The 20,739-nt window shown below is 38.3% G+C and overlaps 1 protein-coding gene across 2 annotated transcripts in view; it reads right to left on the bottom strand.

Moving 5' to 3' along the window:
• The window catches only part of LOC149158098 (Nucleic acid-binding, OB-fold-like protein), a 181,433-nt gene that overhangs the window by 112,072 nt on the left and 48,622 nt on the right, over window positions 1-20,739 (bottom strand). For both annotated transcript variants that reach the window (XM_089436118.1, XM_089436117.1), the window contains exon 5: window positions 2,254-2,319. In XM_089436118.1, coding sequence (XP_089292244.1) covers window positions 2,254-2,319 — 66 coding nt within the window. The remainder of the gene's footprint in view (window positions 1-2,253; window positions 2,320-20,739) is intronic.

A 20,739-nucleotide genomic window follows, 5' to 3' on the forward strand; every position in this document is an offset into this window, starting at 1 on the left:
TGTGCCTCCTCCAAGAACTGCGTTGTCGCTGTTGGAACCTCTCCTCAAACTCGCACTCTCTGCTGCTAGTTCGAACTAGAATGGATGGGACTCCCTCCTTGGGCTGGCACTCGAAGTCCACCGAAGCAAGGGTTGAGATTTCTGCTCGGAAACACTCTTGTGCTAAACAGCACTTGCAAACTTGGCTTCAGCTCAAGCGTGCTAGTCTAAGACAATTCTCAAATATTCATGAATGACCAAAATGAGTGCCTCTTGCTCTTTTTGTCAAAGAGCCTCCAAAATGCCCATGTGGGCCCAGCTCGACTTTCCCCCACCAAACTCGCTCCAATGAATGTGTGTTTCTCTTGTGGGCCACATTTCTCTATGGGTGGCCCCCACATACCACTAGTGGCTCGATTTCCTCCTCCATCCTCTAATGTTTGCCCTCACTTTAATCAAAAATACAAGTGGGGCCTCTAAGCCCACACTTCCTAAGTGCTAGTGCGAATTTCTCCAAAACTGGGCAAAATTCATATTTCCCTTAGCAATGTTGCTAAGATGAAACAACACAGTGAACAAGTTTATAATAGGGCTGCAAAACACCATCACTGCTTCTGGACTGTAACGATGCCATACATATATTTGAATAGTGATGCCAATATAACTGCGAAGTCAACAGTGACACATATATAAAGTCGCAAACTTTCACAGTGCCAAGTCCAACCATACTATAGTGCTGCATAATATTAAATCAATACCATGAGCTATATCAACAGTCATATCTCTGCATATACAGAGATTAGGGCTTCTCTTGGAGATGCCACTAATGATCAACCAGATATACCATACTGTTGTGCCGAGTCCATATAACTTGTCAAATATCAGAACTGTAATGTGATCCCAATATACAACAGAAACGAACTTTGATTTCAATAGAGAATATGAATATATAATATAAGCAACTGAAATTCCAATGAAGACATGCAAATGTAGATGTCACATATATATCTGAGAGTTGACTCCATATACAACTGTAATATTAACTTGTGACTGGAGATTCAGAGATGTCATATTACTAATGTGCGAGGACCAGAGAAGCATATTCCATAGAACAAGGAGTGTGATCCATTTAGAACTGAGCCGAGACAGAGGTGCGAAGTGAAACTTCGGATATCTGAGATAAGAGAGATGCTCCTATGATGAGAGCCTTAATGAGATTAATACTGCAAACATTCCTCATCAAATTGTGACAACAATCATAGTCAATGGTCCATAGTGAACTGAATTAGGCATATATAACGACAACGATTCATAGAACAATGCAAGTTCATTTTGAATTCGAGATATCCGTGAGACCAACCATTTATAGAGATAGCGTGAACCCGAGACCCCTGTCTATAGCAAGACCCTTGTCCATAGGAGACCCCTGTTTTATAAGAATAGCAAGACCCCAGTGCCAGATTATATCCCAAGCGAAAATTGCAGAGAAAAAGATATAGTCGAAAACTCAGCCAAGACATCCCATCCGAAAATTCCACGCTCAGATAAACCTTATGGGGGGGTATTTATATTAGAGGACATCAACGAAAGGTCACCACCTTTGAGGGAACCGACATGAGGCCGACCTTAATCATTTGGTGGGAATTATTTCAAATTTCATTTTGCAATTAATATATATTTTCAAATCCACTTAATTATTTGACCAAATAAATTCTTTCTTGGAGCTGAAGGGGTTTGCTCTTAGGGACTTAGGAAATCCATCCCGATGCTATCAAATTTTAACAATCCATACATTGAATCAATCTATTAAAGGATAATTTTTTATGCACATATCCATACATTGAAACAATCTATTAAAGGAGAAAAACAATCTTTACTTTCAAATAAGCGTAGATCCTTGGTATCTCGCAGCTCACAGTTGATACTATGGATTGATAAGAAAAAGCAAAGAGTGGTACCACACAGAATTATCTCAAATTCTCCTTCTTCTGATAGTTATTTTGTTTTTATATTCGCCTTCTTCTTCTTCTTCTAATATATGCTTATTATTTAGCTCACATTATATTTATTATCACTATACTAAGATATTTTTGTTTTGTATGAGATATCATATTGAGCCAACACATCCTGACAGCAGTGGTACATACAGAAATTACATCTCTCCAACATAGGGCTGTAGAATCCACCTCACTTCTCTCTCAGTGCAATAAACTTATAAAAAAGCAACTACCAATTCAAATTTAGCAAAGAAACAGCAATGCACAAAATACTCACCTCTGGCCTAAACTTTGGTTTTTCCAGATTGATCTTCTCAAAAACTGGGCTGAAGTCCACCTTGTTCTACAATTCAAATCAATGTTTGTCTTTAAACCAAGCAGCATTATAAATAAATAAGCAAGTAAGAAAAGCACGAAGAATTGGCACACTGAACATGAAGAAATTCTGAAATAGTTACAATTCACTATAACCATATTTCATAATAGAACACAATTTTCACACTATGATATCAATAATCACTCAGAGATCTACAGGGTCACAATGGCACGTGAAAAACTCTAACTAAATGTTCAATTTCCCTACAACTTAATGGTGAGAATCTCCATTATGTAATACAACAATTTAAGGAACATGAACAAAGTATAATCATGTTGCAAAAAATTATAAAACTGCATTCTATCTTTGTTGAATTCAATGCTTCCTTTGTCCAAGTTCTTCAAGAGAAATGTTATATGAATGAAAAGCATTGTCATATTTCTGAAAGTAGGGGATTTTGGAAAGCAAATTACCAATAATTAGTAATTATTAAAACTAAGTTAGTTGCCTATGACTAGAAAAGAATAAAGAATATGATCTGTTCAAATTAAAAGCAAGGAAACATAAAAGAAAGAACAAAAGTAAATTAATGTTCATAACTAACCGAAAGAAATCAACAGGACAGACAAATACATGTATAGATGCCAAAAGGGTCATGGTTCAGTGGTGAAGATGGTGGCAAGTCAACCACTCAGCACGGGTTCAATTTCCCTAAAGACAAATAAAGGTTGCTGGGGCCAAGTTGACATATTAGTGCCCCTGCTTCTCACTGCATCTTAGCCAAACGAAAGTGCTTATGATCATTGGTTTACCCCATGAGGGAAGCCTTGCATGGGAAAGTAAGACTCTTGTGGTGCTCAAGCTCTTCAAGGCAGTTGTAATGCTTCTCATCAGTTTAAACGAAGCATTTTCAAAAACATAAAATAAAATAGAATACATAATATAAATTATCCCCAATGAATGCCTAAAGGAACCTACACAATAAGTGCACAACAAAAACACAAAAGCACATATAATAAAAAATATAACTATGAATTGTTATACAAATAATTGTTACATCACAAGTATGATGATGATCCTTCATAAATCAACATATATTTGACCATTATGTGCTTGAGTATTTCATCTAGAGCATAACTGTAGTCATGTCGGGGGTTCTTATGCAATTTCAGCAAAAGTAGAGCTATCCATGTAAAAGATGGGTCTCTGACTTCTCCAACATCCAATATCTACCCCCCATTTAGGTAAAGTGCAAAAAGACCAGGTGTCCTCATGTAGAACTGCTAATGTGATATAACAAAGGTTCTAGAAGTCCAACAAAGAGTTCCATTGATCTTTGAATGCCAATCAATTGATCCAACAAAAATCTAAACTAATTTGTACATATTGTCAGTTTAGCCATGCTAGGGAGTTATTGAGAATTTCCTAAGTCTGACCTCATCCTTTAGTAATTGTAGAGCTTGATCACTAGAAGGAAGCAGTAATAGTGACAATCTAGAGTGGATGGCATATTCTTACGATGCAACAAATTTCATCTGTAGGCAAGCAATAACCAAATATATAGGGTTCGACACATCTCTCTCATATATCTGAATAAGTACTAAGAGACTCACATGGGTCCTTGAAAAAATAAGAGTCAATGTTATTATGCATTGTATTTGATGATAGAATAGATAGCAAAAAATAAAATATTACTATGTTGAGCACATAGCACTCACCTATTTTCATTATATTCTGTAAATAGCAAAATGATTGTGCAAATTTGTCTTGTAGTGGCATCTTCGATTTTATTGAATTTGCACTTTATTATATTGTCTATCCTTTCCATTGTTCAACAAGATTTCTACCTCCTATTACCCCTCATGTCAACAAGGATGCACACAAAGACATGTAATATATTCAACCACCATTGCAAGCCCAAAGTTACAAGTTGAAAGCCATGTTAGGCATTGTATTAGGTGTCATGGACCTTTTGATTGGTCGTCCATGGCTTGTCCCTTTGGGTTCATCTCTGGTTCTTCTCATCATGTATAGTATTGGAGGGCCTTGGATGAGTTTACTCAAGGACTCATAGCTTAAGAGGAGCCTGCCTTTGTGTTGAGTATGTTGTCATTGATGTCAAAGCAAGGGCAGGTGCAGTAGTGTAGGCTGGTGCAAGATGGAGAGTACGTGCACGTATCGACACTGATGTCAAGAATTGGAAGCCATTGATGTGACACATTGACATGTTGCAAATCAACCATGAAACCCTATTTGGAACAAAAACCCAAATTGTTGGATGAAATCCTAGTCCTAGGGTTTGGATTCCTTAGACGATGAGTTTTACTTAGACTATGATTAGTTTTCCTTTTAGATTGATTTCTCTTACTTTGACAAGTTCTTGTGATATTATTTAGTTCTTCTTTATTATATTTAGAGTCCATTCCATCATCAAGACAAATGCCAAACAAGAAGATCACAAAGTAGGACACCAGAGATAGGCACACAACCAAGGCCAAAACCCCTAACAAGGGGAAAACCCAATCAATAACTCTTCCTTCAGTAGATTCAAAATAAGTTGAGATGACCAAGACCCTAGACCAAAGACTCCTTCCATCCATCAAGTCAACCTTGTTCCTAAGTGACACATTATGCTTTAGTTCCTCAGTCATGTACTTCATTCCTGAAAGATGTGATACTTTTGGTCCTTCAATATTGTGATGCCTTAGTTCGTTCCTGTGATTATGTCGAGCTTAGATCCTGTAGTCTTGACAAGCATCGGTGCTATGCTTCGGTCTTGTAGTTATGTCATATTTTAGTCTTGAAATAGTGTCTTGATTTGGTCATGTAATAGCTTAGTATCTCGGCCCCACAATAACCCAAATCTTCGACCTTACAAAAGATCTGAATCTTCCTTCTTCATCGTCTTTGTTATCTATCCAAAGTTGATACTTCATCTCTCTGTTCAGTCGAGTGCACATGGGTATTTATAGTTGTTTCCAACTGTAAATGAGCTGACATGAGTAATTTGTGAAGTCGACTTGTAGAGGATTAGTCTGGAGGTCGACTTGCAAGGTGACTTGATGGAGGAGGCTTTTGACATGACAAAATAGATTTTTATCTTTGACACCATGAACCCAAGAAGGGATTTTTACATAATAAATTTGACTTTGACTTAAACAAAAATCCTAAAAGCCTACAATGGAGGCTTGACCTATGACCATTGACCCAAGCATGAAATCCATGCTTTAATAAGTCAAATTAATAATAATAAAGATTTCTTTTGACAAATATATTACATCATGACTCAAGTACAATTATGAAGACCGACACTAGTTACATTCTTCAACACTCCCTCTTAACTAGGGAGGTATTCATAATTACATACATATAGATTACATGGAAGATCTCAAAATGAAATGAACTACGAAGAGTTCAGCAAAATCAGTGCTACAGACTAGATACCTGACCAGGGTATTCTATCCGGGTGGGACCAACATGGACTCAAGCTTTCAGTTAGTCTAGGTACCATCAAGCTTACTTGCTAACCATCAACCCAAGGATCTAGGTGTGTATCTAAGGTCGAAGCTCCATGACCAATGCCACCCTCCCTCTTCAGGGTCTAGACATCCACACATAGGTTGGCCAAATGTCCTCCCAAACATCCGCCATTAGATGCTTCATCTCTCCCTAAACTAGATATATCCATTCGTCCAAGCATGCTTCAAAGTGTTCAAACTTCTTATGGAGAGATTTACCTGTACAAACACAACCCCAATTAGTAATAAACTTTCAAATATACATACAAGTAAACGCAAACATTCGGGGTCCTCAATCATTCTGATGTTGCTTGTATCATCATGTTATCAAATACATCTTGTCAGAAGCTTTCTTCTTTTACTTCTTCAGCAGCACCAAATACAGCCTCAGTACTTTTTAAGTCTTTTATTTTTGCAAATCCAACAGTAGTACTTTCATTCATTCTTCAGCTTCATTCTTTCTATGATTGTCATGCTATGCCCTCCCTCTCAACTGGGGAGATATACCTTTTTCTTTCATCCAAGCTCCCTCTCAATGCAACAACTTACTTCCTTTATAACATAGGAGAGACTTACAATCTTTCAAGGCTTCATTTCTTTCTCAAGGTCATCTTGATCATCATCATTCTTATAGCTTCCTTCATCATGCTCATCCTCAACATCTTGAAGATCATGTACCTGCAAAACTTTAATAGCAAGTACAACCAAAATACAAATATATATGGGAGCATGAAGTTAACTATATCAAAATCATATCAATATAATGGAAGCATCAAAACAATTAAACTTAAGACATTGGATACCTAAACCTAGTTAGGTTCATAGGAGACTCATCTTTTTACATTCTAGACTTCAACTTCTTGCTAGGGTTTTTGTCATAAGCCCTAGACTTCAATTACAATATACTTTCAAGATAGATTTTGCTATGGTTTTTGTTATAAACCCTAGATACATTGATAATCAAGTTATCTTACTAGCATATGCATATCTAAGGTTTCATCATTGAAACTTATATCAATACTTAGGTAAACCCTAGAAACAAACATCAATAGATACACAACAATCTTGATCAAGCTAGGGTTTCGATTGAGCGGAAGAATACATTTAGAGTTTCATTCCAAGGGTCTTGCTTATAAACCCTAATTCACCAAACCCTTAAACAGTCTAGGGTTTTGACTTATTAGCAACAAACCCTAACTTATCACAGTCTTAATGATCTAAGGTTTCGGTTTAAGGACAACAACAACAAACCCTAAAAGACTAGGACTTTGTTATATCAATATCAAAACCCTAAACATTACAAGAATTGGTTCTTTACTAACAACCCTAAGAGGACTAGGGTTTCAACAATATTGTTAACATATCTTAAGCAAGGATTTCATTGTGCAAACCCTAAGTAGACTAGGGTTTCATCGACATACCCTTAGGTTAGGGTTTTACAGTGATTCTTTTTAGGGTCCCACAAGAATGATAATATAATGAGGGTAGGTTCGATCTAATGATTAATCACCCTAACAAGAATATTTAAGATTCAAGAGACCTAAACATGAGAAAGTTGTATAAACAAATTTTAAAATGACCATACCTTTAAAAGGATTTACTACTAGTCTTTTTGCATACCTTGAGATTCTTCCTTTACAAACCTTTTGGGATTTTAGATGAAGGTTTCCTTTAGCAACAAGACTCCTTTCTAAGACTCTCTTTGAAGATTTCCTCTGAATTTGGTTATATACCTGCAAACTTAGTTTCTTCAAGAAAAATGTAAGTAACAAAGATAATATTAATCTTTTGAGAAGAGGTGGAAGCTCCTTGTGAAAGAGCTCCCTATCCTTATAACTATTATTGACAAGTACTACCAAGAGGATACGAATGCAATTACAAGTTAGGGATTTCAATTTCACCCTAAACTAAAATCTAGGGTTTTTGTATGGAATAACATAGGGTTTTAACTTTTTACACTCCCTTGATATGTTGAAAACTCTTAAACCTAAGGGCCATATACGTAACTAGACTCTAAAATAATCTTAGCAAATGACCATATTGTGAAATTTTATCTATTGCAACTGTTGGAAATTATTCTTCTCACTCAAAATTAAATTATGCAATTTATTTGCTACAGCAAATAACGAATAAAATCACAACTGCAATAATCATCATAAAAATACTGCGGAAAATAAAATACTGGAAACTGAGAAATTCTAGCGCACAATAATTTTGACACAGTTATTTTTGGACAACTGTACCCTGGAAAAACCCAACTTGGGAAAACCGGTGCAATAGATGAGTGTTTTATTATTAATCTTCAGCAGCAATTCTAAGTACAATAATTTAGATGCCCAGCTGGCAATCTAATCCAAGGAAAAGACTGGCAAAAAATATCGTGAGAATTTTCTCTCACCCCACAGTTATTCTTTGCCTCCGAAATTGCTTCCCCGACCTCTGCGTCGAGCTCCTTGCGTCACCCTCTACGCAGAGCTTACATTGGCCCTCCGGAGATTTCGTCCTTCCATCTTTTGCCTCTTCCGGGAACTGGAAATCTTCCTCCCATAATGCTACTGCTCTCCTCTTCCACCTGCTACTCACCCTCTAGCTCTATCTTCTTTGTTGAGTTGTTTCTACTGAGAAAATCGAACTGCCTAGGTAACTAAGTATTTGCACTAGATGATTTCTCCATCACCACATCGACTTACTCTTATAATCCATTGTTGGAGCACCAACAGCTAAGATTAAAACTTAATCAATGGCTAGGATCATCTCTAGATCGATCTGTGTGAGTTTCTAGATGATTCTCACCTTATCTCAATTAATACTAATTAATTAACCATATTCCCTAAGTTTAGACTTAGGAAATTTTTAAAAATCGATTAATAATCTAATTGAGACACTTCTAGGTGGAAATTCCATAAACAATTTTTGGTTTTTGGAGATCTCATGTATTCTAGCCTCTCCACAAAATTTCGTGGCTAGAACACATCTGATGCTACAAAAACTAACACTCCCTTTTAGCGAGGAATGTGTTCTAGTGCTACTGCACACTCGGTCTCTGCATCATCTCCTGTCATGTTGCTAATGTCTGGCTGTACTGCCCACCAACCACTACGTAACTTTGATATATGTTGCATTTGTGTTACTACTGACACTGCCATATTGTTGCCAACATTGCATCTGCACTGCAACTCCCTCTCATCTGTTGCAGCTGCAACTACAACATCCGCAACTGAAAAGCATCCAAAATAACATGTCCCTGCGACTGAAATAGGTTCTCCACCATACCCATTTGTTCTCTAAAATAGACGAACTTAGCTCTCCCTAGAGCTTTCGTGAGTATGTATGCCACCTATTCTTTTGTGGTAACATACTGTAGTTGCACTGCTCCACATTGTACACAAGCTCTGATGAAGTGACACCGAATATCGACGTGCTTCGACCTGTCATGAAACATTGGATTCTCATAGAGCTTTATGCAACTCTGATTATCACAATAAACATCGATCGCCTCCATCCTCTGCCTGAACAAGCTTACTACCAGCTTCCGAAGCCATATAGCTTCGCACATAGCTATGTTCGCTGCCATATACTCTGCTTCTACAGAGCTCGGTGCTACTGATTTTTGCTTCCTGCTCCACCAAGAAATCAACCCTGATCCAACACTGAAGCAATACCTAGAGGTACCTTTCATGTCCATTGATTGCCTGCCCAATCTGCATTTGTGTACCCACAAAGTCTGACATCATCCCCTCGAGTATATCTCAATCCATACACGATTGTGTTGCGAACATACCTCATAATATGCCTCGTTGCTACCCAATGTACCCTCTTCAGCTCTACCATGAACTATCTAAGGGTATTGACTGCGAAGCAGATATCTGGCCTAGTGTTGACCAAATACATGAGAGACCTAATGAGTTGTCCATACAAGGTGGGGTCGACATCCTTGTCATCTGATGCATCTATCTTCGCCCAATTGGTGATCATGGGTGTAGACATGGGTCTGCAATCCTGCATCCTAAACCTTTTCAGAATATCTGTAGCATATCTTCCTTGCCAAGGAAGATCTCCCCATCCTTCTACCACACTTCCAATCCTAGGAAATAGTGCATCAACCCCAAATCCTTCATGTCAATTTTTGTTGCCAATTTCCTCTTGCAATCCTCTATGAGCCCTGACGATCCTGTCAAATAGTAAAGATTGGGCTCTGCATCACTCTTGATGAATCCCATCTTCTACAAGTAGTTGTCAATCCTACCATACCATGCCCTAGGAGCTTGTTGAGTCTGTATAGAGCTTTCTTCATTCTATACACATGTGTGTGCCTCTAATAAGTCTCAAAGCCCTTTGGTTGTTCTATGTACTCTTCTTCCTCTATCAACCTGTTAAAGAAGGTTGCCTTGACGTCCATCTGGTGAATCTGCCATCCAATCTGAGCTGCTAGAGATATCACTGACCAAATAGAAGTGTATCTGGCAACTGGGCAAAGGACTCCTCATAATCTATCCCTTCCTTTTGTGCATACCCCTTTCAAGACTCCTTCCATCCATCAGTTCAACCTTGTTCCTAAGTGACACAATATGCTTCAGTTCCTCAGTCTTGTACTTCATTCCTAAAAGATGTGATACCTTTGGTCCTTCAATAATGTGATGCCTTAGTTCGTTCCTTCCTGTGATTATTTCGGGCTTAGATCATGTAGTCTTGACAGGCATCGGTGCTAAGCTTTGGTCATGTAGTTATGTCATATTTCAGTCCTAAAATAGTGTCTTGACTCGGTCCTGTAATACCTTAGAATCTCGGCCTTGCAATAACCCAAATCTTCGACCTTACAAAAGATCTGAATCTTCTTTCTTCGTTGTCTCTGTTATTTATCCGAACTTGATGCTTCATCTCTTAGTTCAGTCGAGTGCACAAGGGTATTTATAGTTATTTTTTACTATAAATGAGCCGACATGAGTAATTTGTGAAGTTGACTTGTAGATGATCAATTTGGAGGCTGACTTGCAAGGTGACTTGATGGAGGAGGCTTTTGACATGATAAAATAGATTTTTATCTTTGACACCATGAACCCAGGAAGGGATTTTTACATAATAAATTTGACTTTGACTTAAACAAAAATCCTACAATGGAGGCTTGACCTATGACCATTGACCCAAGCATGAAATCCATGCTTTAAAAAGTCAAATTAATAATAATAAAGATTTATTTTGACAAATATATTACATCATGCCTCAAGTACAATTATGAAGACCGGCACTAGTTACATTCTTCGACAATGAGGGCACCCTATAATTATTAAGGACTTTGATGATGCAAATCGTTGAATTTGTCTTGGAGACACTTGCCATCGGATTCTCCTCGTCATGTTGATTCAAGTGGTATGTGGAGCATCCCATGGGTCTTCACGGTTTGAGAGAAAAGCCCAGTCAAAGTTGAAGACCCAGTTTAAGGTCCACAACCCCATGGTGACAATGATGTGGCATCTTAGCATTGGTTTGATGATGTGGCGGTTTTAATGGTATGATGATGTGGCATCAATGGATTGAAGGTCTCAACCAATAGTCAATGTGACAATCTAGTTGGCCATGGCCCATTTCATGTGGATTAGGATATTGCTTCAGGTAATTAAATTTAATTGTTATTAAGGATGAATCTAAATTTAATATGGTCCAAATTTTGGATGTAATATTTCGGTCCAGTATTAAATTTAAAATGTCAAATGTTTCTTTTTCCCTCCTAAAAGGTGAATCGACTCCCTCAAGTAATGTCTTCTCAACATTATATAAGTGTCCTATTCTCCTCATCAAAGGGCATCAAAGATCTATATAATATTCTGAGGTCCTTGGCTAGGAATTGTTTGGAAACTCTTGCGCAGGAAGTCTGAAGCAACTCTGGAAGGGTTATGGTTTTTGAAAGGGTTTGGGGACTTGAAAGGTGTTTCGCTTAATTGTCTTGCAGATCTAGAGCATAATTGAAGAAAGGAAAAATCTGATAATACCTCTGCAGTCACGGCACATCAATTTTCTAGAAGCCGAAGTACGAAAAATTCGTTGATCTGTCTGTGATAATTTTTTGTGGCTTATGAAGGTGTTTTCTGGGTTAATACGAGTTCGTCTTCTACCTGTTATCCGAGTTTCAAAAGGGCTAGTCTTCTTGATGAAATACAAGTATTCTCTTGAAGCAAATAAGAATTACTCTCCTGAAGCAAATTCAAAGGCTCGAAGTTGTGTGAGCAGAACCTGAATGAAAAAAATATTTTTGGAATAAGGGTTCTTGTTCAATGTTTTTGGGCATAGGGTTTCGCCTGTGATGTTTCTTGCAGGTACACATCAGAAGATTTTGTAGCCACCACACGACCAGCAAAGGGGCATAAGATAGATGTTTCTCATGGATCAACTTTCAAGCATCCATTATGATTGCAGGCTTTGAATTTTTCTGCTCAACTGGGGTATGACACCTGTGCAATTTTGAAGCAGTTGGGTGACCTCATCTATAACAATTGTTTTTGCTGCCAGAATCTATGGAGCCCTAATACCTGCAGTTCAATCATAATCTTGAAGATGCATATGGTGAGAACCTTGAAAAGCTGATCTGGAATGCTTACATATATTGGAGGAATATATATATATATATATATATAAACCTTGATCTACGATCCTGTTGAAACTTTGACCAGATCCATAAATAAAAGCAGTAAGACCTAAAGATCAAATGAACAAAGATGAAATGCCTGCGGCCAAAATTCTAAAGAACCCCAACCGATGTTTCAAATAGACCAATGAGATATCTCTGCACAAAATCGAGACCTCTTCTAAACTTTCATAACAGATCTGTTACCTCTTCTTGGTATTCAAATAGCGTTTGGGCCTTGATCAAACCCTATCTAGACTACTTGTAGAGAACAGTAGAATCAAATTGCTGAAGCATCTTTGAGTGATTGTAAAAGACATGTTGAATAAGTTGATCCAAGGGATGCAAAGATCCGAGGAGCATTACAGTGATTGATCCACGGGTTCTTTTCTTGCTGGAGCAAATCACAGTCATATGTATCGGAAGCATAATCAAAGTCTCCTACCTGAAAGGATGTTGAGCGACGAATTCTTGAGTAACCTGATCTGAAATCTTAATTAACTATTGAGGGCAATTGAATACCTCTGTCCCAACCTCTTGATTTATTGGTATCTCAGTCCAGCAAGGGGTCTGTGAATCATTGGTATACATCTGAGGATACGTTTGTATATAATTGATGGCCCGGTCGCAGTTTCAAAGATGGCCTAATCACCAATCTTCTCCCGCATTTACATTTTCTGCAGCTCTGAATCTCGACATGCTTCCTGTGGACTCTTTACAATATATTTGTTGTCAATACAAGATCCTCAAGCACTGATCACGCTATCCTGGAGCAATGCTGGTCTAAGCATACATGAATATCTACATGACTATCAACAAGGAATTAAGTCTATTTCCACAGTAAGCAACAATACATTGGTGGCATAGATGTGTCCAGCTTGATTAAACAAGGATGTACAGTGACAGTGCACTGAAGAGGTCTGTAATAAAGGCTATTTCATTCTACTCATTCTACAACAAGTCTGGAGTTTATTTCTTTCATCCTTACTGCCTCAGGTCATCTCCAGACAAAAGCATTTTGGCAACAGTCAGCAGTAAGGGTCTCTACAACAAGGGTTTCTACATTCTTCTTACAACAAGGGTTTCAACTTTCTACAGTCTGCACAGTAAAGGTTTCTTCCGGGCATCATCACAGTAAGGGTTGCATTTGCAGGTGGTGTCTCATCATGGCCACAGTGAGGGTTTCATCATCATGATCGCTAGCAGCAGTATGCTCTAGCAGTAAGATGACAATTATTGTACTATCACTGCATATTCATACATCTGTAGCAAGGGTTTGTCTGATTCTGTAAGCTAACATATGAAGGTGTTGTCAGTAACATAGTATTGACTATGGAACTTGACAATGATGTAGTATGACTGTAATGTTCACTAACAGTCTATTTCATTGCCCTTGACCTACTTGATAATGCCCTTAAGCATATGATAGAGCTCCTTGTATATTGACAAAATTCTCATATGACAGAGACATTGTATGGTGGCAAGTTGGCAACAATGACATACCTTTCATGACAGTGAAATGTGACAGTATTCTTCGTACTTGACAGAGAGAACCATTACAGGTAGTTGTGGAATGACCAAAAGCAGCTGAGGCAGCATGGACAGAAGTTGAAGTTGCAGACTGTCAGTAGAGGCAGCATGGACAGAAGCAGTGGTTGCAGCCTGTAAGGGCAGCAACAGTGAGCAGTGTGTCTGAGTAGCAGCAGAAGAGGCAGTAGTGGTTGCAGAGGAGTGCAGTAGCGAAGAAGCAAGTGTGGCAGCAGTGAAATGTGCAGGCAGTTGTGTTATGTATTGCAGCAGCAGCAGCATTGATTGGTTGATTCTAAGGGGACTGAAGGCTCCTGAGGACTTGATCTGCAAACCTCTTTAGATTTGGGAGTTTCATACTTCCTTCCAACATAGCTGGTAAATGTGTATGTAATCATACATGTAACAAAGATTGTTTGGACGACAAATATTCTGTGTACTCTCTTTGATATGATGTTGTCTCTTATGTTATGATCTGATGCTCTAAATGTTTGAAGTAATAATTAACCAATTGTGAAAAGAGAAGGAAATATTGATTCACCCCCCTCTTAGTATTTCCAACAACTGGTATCAGAGCCAGGTTCTTCATTTGAAGCTTAACCGTTTGAAGACATATCTGTAGCATTCAGAGAAGTTTGCAGTTGAAGATAAGATGGTTATTGATTTGGAAGAACATGTTAATTCCCTCAAAGACAAGCTTCAAGTAGTGACATAGGACAGGGATAGAACCACGAGAATGTACAACAGTCTTTACAGAGAACATGAAGACCTAAAGGCCGAAAAGACAAAGTATTATGATAGTTGGAGATTTGCCTTAGTTGATATCATGCGGCTTGAAGCTCAAATTAAAAATCTACAAACATCAGAAAAGGATCAAAAACTTGATGAAGCAAAGAAGGAAGTGGAGCATCTCAAAAGCATGTTGGAAGAAGCAAACAAGAAAGAAAGCACACTGACAAGCCAGCTCAAGGAAAAGGAAAAAAGAAAAGCCAAATAAATGGAACAATCAAGATAAAGGGAAGCAGATCACCTCCTTCAAGAGGGATCTTGAAGACGCCAAAAAGATTGAGGATGTCTTAATAAGTCAGATGAAGCCGAAGGAAGAAGACTGCATAAACCATCAGCAGCAAATTGTCACATTAAGAGCAGAAGCAAACAAGCTCAAACAGAAATTGAAAAATTCACAGGTATTGGATGACATTATCAACTGCTAGAGATCACCACTAATCAAGACAGGTCTTGGATATCTCGGTGAGTCCTCATGCTCCAATAATGAAAAGCAGCCACATGTAGAAGAGAAACCTCATCCCAATGATGAAGAGCAGTAATCTCGTCCCAAAGATGAAGAACAGCCTGGAGCGAATATGCTCAGTGATTGACAGAAGGAATATATATAATTTATTAATACTTAAATGAATGAATGATGTTTACAATTGTAGGAGGCCCCGGCTTAAATACACCCTTGGGTGCCTCTTGGTGAGATCATGCCCTTTGCCTAATTACTTACTAATTACAGACTTGTTAAATTTTATATAACATTACCTTCCTCTCGAAAAGAGGAACAATCCGATAATCATCTTCATCAAATGAATTGCCCAAAGTGGAATCTGGCCCTAGTTACACATTTTAACACATTTTCTCCTCAGCCACAATTTTTCCTTGCATCTAGAGAGAAATACCTCAAGTGTTTGAACAAAATTAAATTTTTCAAGGAAAAAATTTCAAGTTCAATTTGGGGAAAACTGTTCCTTGTGGCTTGAAAAAGATCGGTTTGATTTTTTTTGTGGAAGTCGCATTATAATTCTTGGGCATTTTCTCCTTGACCGTAAGCCTAAAGAAGCTGCTCTTTTCCTCTTACATGATTTCCCTTGGACATCTATCAGTTTGAGCGAAAGACCTTTACAAAGAAAAGTGAATTATTTTTGTCAAGGAGAATCAATTAAGCTTGGGACTTTAACATTTAAATTTTTCCTATCAGCAAGGTTTATTTCCCTTATTCCCTGATGTATTTCCTCCTTGAGTTTTGACGTCAAAATTTTTTGGAGCATGTTGACCACTCAAGTGTCAACTACCCTATAGCAGAGTACAGTTCAGAGCAGTTAATTTTTTTAGAGTTCATCACCATTACTGCAGCTTCTAGTTTTCAATTGTAATCCAAATTTTGCAGCCCCATGGGCCATTATGTAAAAAATGATTCTAGTATGTTTATAAAGCCATGTAAAACATCTAGGTAAGCCTATGATTTTTACCAAAGAGTTTCACTCTAGGGAGTTTTCTTTTCTCTGCCAATTATTTGTATTTTTAAACATTTAATTCTGGTAGAGTTTTTCTCCCAAACATGCCCCAAAGCTAGAGTGGGGCTCAATGATAAGGTCTTAGGCAAGTCCTAGTGTATCGCATCTATGTAACTTGTCATACTAGATCATCTGTAAAGTGTCATAGAATTTGGTTAAGTCTGGAGGTCATGTTTTTATTGTCAAAATTCCCCTTTTGTATGGGATTTTTATGTAATATTTCATGTAAATATGTAAAAGGTGTTGTCCATAGGAGTTCTAGTGGATATGAGTACTTAATTTTACACCTCAACTCCTAAACTTTCTATATAGACACACTTTGTATCGAGTCTATGTAACTTGTCATACTAAATCATTTGTAAAGTGTCACAGAATTTTGTTAAGTCTGGAGGTCATGTTTTTATTGTCAACATTCCCCTTTCGTATGGGATTTTTATGTAATATTTCATGTAAAGATGTAAAAGGTGTTATCCATAAGAGTTTTAGGAGGTATGAGTACTTAATTTTACACCTCAACTCCTAAACTTTCTATATAGACACACTTTGCGGGAGGAAAAACATGTATAAATCCCTCTAGAGTCCTTTATTTTTATTTTCTGGCAAAAAATGGCAAGCTAATTAGCCAGAAATTAGTCAAAAAATTAAAATGAGAAAAAAAAAAAAATTCTCCAAGTGGAAAAATAATTAAAAAGGGAATGTGCACTTTCCAAAAAAGGGACCAAATCGAAAGATGAAAAAAGTGTTATTTCCGAGCAAAAAAAGACCCACAAAAAATTCGTTAGACCAAAAGTAAAATCAATTTTTCTGGTCCAGGTGGTTATTTTGAATGAGGGAATTTCAAGAAAATAATTTTTGAAGATTTTCCAGTGGTCCAAAGCCACTCCAGGGTCAAAGATTGGTCGATCCAACACATCAATCAAGGAGATCGAATTTTTTTATGGATTTGTGCATCAGTGATCAAGGGTTTGAATTATTTTGAGGAAGATCAAGTCATGGATCAAGTGTTAAAATTGGAAACTAGGGCCAAACTCCATGTGGGTCACCTTATTTATGGAAGCTGATATTTTTCTTGGATTCCTCTCATTGAGAGGTGTAGGATTGATCTAACAATCATCCGATTCTGACATGTATTCATGGAGATATGAATTTATTTGTATTTTTTGACAATTTGTCAAGGTCGGCCAGCGAGCAAAACAGTGTTTTACACCCCAGCTTATCCTCAACGTGGCATATAAAAGGAGACCTTGTGGCATTATTCCCATCATCTCATTCTTCTCTCTCCTAGTCTGATTGGGTATGCGTAGGAGGAGCAGGTCACTCACACGTGGGAAGAAGGAAGGACGCAGGTCTGATCTAGGGCAGCATTGACTTGGGTTGACCGTGGAGCAGCAGGGTTGAGTTTTGACTGCGTTGACCAGCGAGGAGGTTAGTTTGACTGTAGTTTCGGTGGGTAGCCTCTACTAGGCTAGCCGCATTTCAGGACAGCAAAGCCTTGACTTGTTTTGACCATACATTTGACCAGCATTGACTGTTGAGGGTTGACCACAGACCTGCACCTGCATTGAATGTTGTTTGACCATCATTCTTGGACTGTTTTGGGCTGCCTATCATTGTTGTTGGAGGTCGAGTTGACTGAGGTTGACTTGAGGTCATTTCTTACCTGTTTGACTAGCTTTGACTTTGCTAGTTAGGGTTTTATTGATATTGTTATAAAATCACAGATTTGTGTAATTGTACTATCTCTCTCTCTCTGCTGAATTATTGAAGAATATAAGAACAATTGATCAAGGGTTTCCCCGCATTGGGGTTTGTCCCTGGCTGGTGCCACATCTTGTGTCTCTTGTCTTGGCTTGTCTTCTACTGTTTACATTTATGTTCTATCTACATTTTACTATCATGCTGATGTGATTGCTATTCTGGAAATTGATATTGGGCTCATAAGAAAATTTGAAGTAAATTGATCTTAAGCATAGAACATACCATAATTTAACATGGTATCAAAGCTGAGGTGAAGACAAAGCACAAGCAAGAGTGAAAGAGCAATCACTGAAGACAGTTGGAAAGGTCAAAAGGCTTCATGGGTTCCTCATCCCACTTCTCGACCAAAGACAAGCTCTGTGAGAAGTCTGACTATCATGGATGGAAGATATCTCTTGATCTGACATTGGAAGAGCAAGAAGTGTTGGACTATGTGAGGGACAAAATTCTAGAGCCTCCATCAAATGAACCCACCACTACAAAGAACAAGTACACTAAGGGTGAATTCAAAGCGAAGAAGATTATCTGAGACTCAATCGACAAGCATCTGGTGGCCTACATTTCTGAGTTGAACACCTCCAAGGAGATTTACAACAGACTGGTAAGCTTGTTTAAAGTTAGTGATGCAAATCAAGTTTTGTTACTCAAAAATAAATTGAAGGATATTACAAAGGGCAAGGACGAAGATATTCAATCCTACTTCTTAAGGATCACTAAGATCAAGAATGATCTTCTATCGAATGGAGAAGTCATTCCTGATAGGGAACTAACTATCATTACCCTTGGAGGGCCCCCATCTAAATGGTATATATTTAGAACCACTCTTCTCAACAATGATTCAATTCCAGGATTTGAAGAATTGATGTCGAGATGCATTCAAGAAGAAACAAGGATGGTGGAGCAAGAAATGCCTTCGAGCAAAGGCAACCCCACTTCTTTCTCCTCTCTTGCCAAAAGGAGAAATAAGGTCTAAAGGTCATTCCAAAAGAAAGCCTGGATCAAAGGGTGGAAGGAAGGGAAGACGCTTCGTTTGCAATAAATTTGGCCACTATGCAAGGGAGTGTCCAAATAGAAAGGACACATCACATGATGATGATCAAAATCACTCCAAGGGAAACTCCAACAACAATCAAAGGAATGGCAAGTTCAATGGCAAAGGAAAGAGGAATGCAGGAAATCAAGGAAATGGTCAACCCTCCAAGAAAGCAAGGAACTCCAGGTATGAATCAAATGTTGTTAACAATAAGCAAGATGAGTATTATCTGATATCGGCCCTCTCCACTACCTCTCCCCCGGACTCGTTGGGCAATTGGCTTATTGATAGTGGTGTTTCAAGGCACTTCACTGGTTACAAGGAAGCTCTCTCTAATCTGATAGAGAAAGAGAGAAACTTGGAGATTATTCTTGGAGACAATTCCACCTTATCCTGTAAAGGGAGTGGGAATGTTACTCTTCAATTAAATCAGGGTAACACGATCCATTTGCAAAAAGTCTTATATGTACCTAATCTTAAGAAGAACTTGGTGTCCAATGAAGCAATGGAAGACAAAGGCTACAAGGTGGCATTCATCGATGGCAAGGTACGTGTTTAAAAAAAGAATTTTAAATATGCTTTCACTCTTGAGTTCCAGGTTGACTCTTTATATCAAGTTGGAGGAAGTCCGTTGGGAGTCGTGTCTTGTGACACATCTCTACAGCCTGAACTATGGCACCGAAGGTTTTCCCACCTTCATTATAAGGCTCTACCCGATGTGAGACAAATGGTAATAGGGATGCCCGAATTCAAAGTAGAGCATGAAGGTGTATGTCCGGGATGTGCTTAAGGAAAGCTCAAAAGGGGACCATTCCCCTCAAGCCATAGCAAGACCTCCGACATTTTGCAGTTGGTTCACTCCGACATATCTGGTATGATGCCCGTGAACTCTTTGGGAGGATATCTATATTATCTTACTTTTACAGATGATTATTCTTGCAAGACTTGGTTATACTTCGTGAAAAAGAAGGATGAAGTGTTCACTTGGTTTCGTCACTTCAAAGCCTTGATCGAGAATCAAACCGAGAATAGAATCAAGATATTAAGGACTGATAATGGACCGAGTATGAATCCAATGAGTTCCATGACTTTTGCAAAGAAGCAGGCATTAAGAGGGAGACCACAACACCATACACTCCTGAGCAGAATGTTGTGGCTGAAAGGAAGAATCGTACAATTGTGGAAGTTGTTCGTGCCATGCTCCATGATCAAAGGCTTCCAAAGTTTCTATGGGCCGAAGCTGCGAATATCGCCGTATATGTTCAAAACCGATGCCCTCATCAAGCATTGGATTCCAAGACTCCCGAAGAAATGTTCACTGGTAAGAAACCTAATGTCTCTCATTTTAGAATTTTTGGAAGTCTCGTATATTTTCATGTGCCGAAAGAGAAAAGAAGCAAATTGGGTGCATCTAGAAAGAAGGGAATCTTTGTGGGCTATAGCGAAAATTCTAAGGGCTATAGAATCTATGTGGCTGGTCAAAGGGAAGTCGAGATAAGTCATGATGTCACCTTTGACGAAGATATGGCTCTTAGCAAGGTTGACAATCTTCCTATTCTAAGGAAAGATAAAGAAGTTGACACCAGGAAGCTGGATGAGAAGGAAGATGAAACGATGCCCGATGTTGAAGAACCTATGGATCCCCCTCCGCAAGACCCTTACTCTTCTAGGAAGAGGCCCTCATGGCTTAGGGGGACT

This window comes from Pinus tabuliformis, chromosome 5_2 (genome assembly GCF_031772625.1).
Source record: "Pinus tabuliformis cultivar Carrire ecotype Pingquan chromosome 5_2, CPIR1, whole genome shotgun sequence".
NCBI lineage: Eukaryota > Viridiplantae > Streptophyta > Pinopsida > Pinales > Pinaceae > Pinus > Pinus tabuliformis.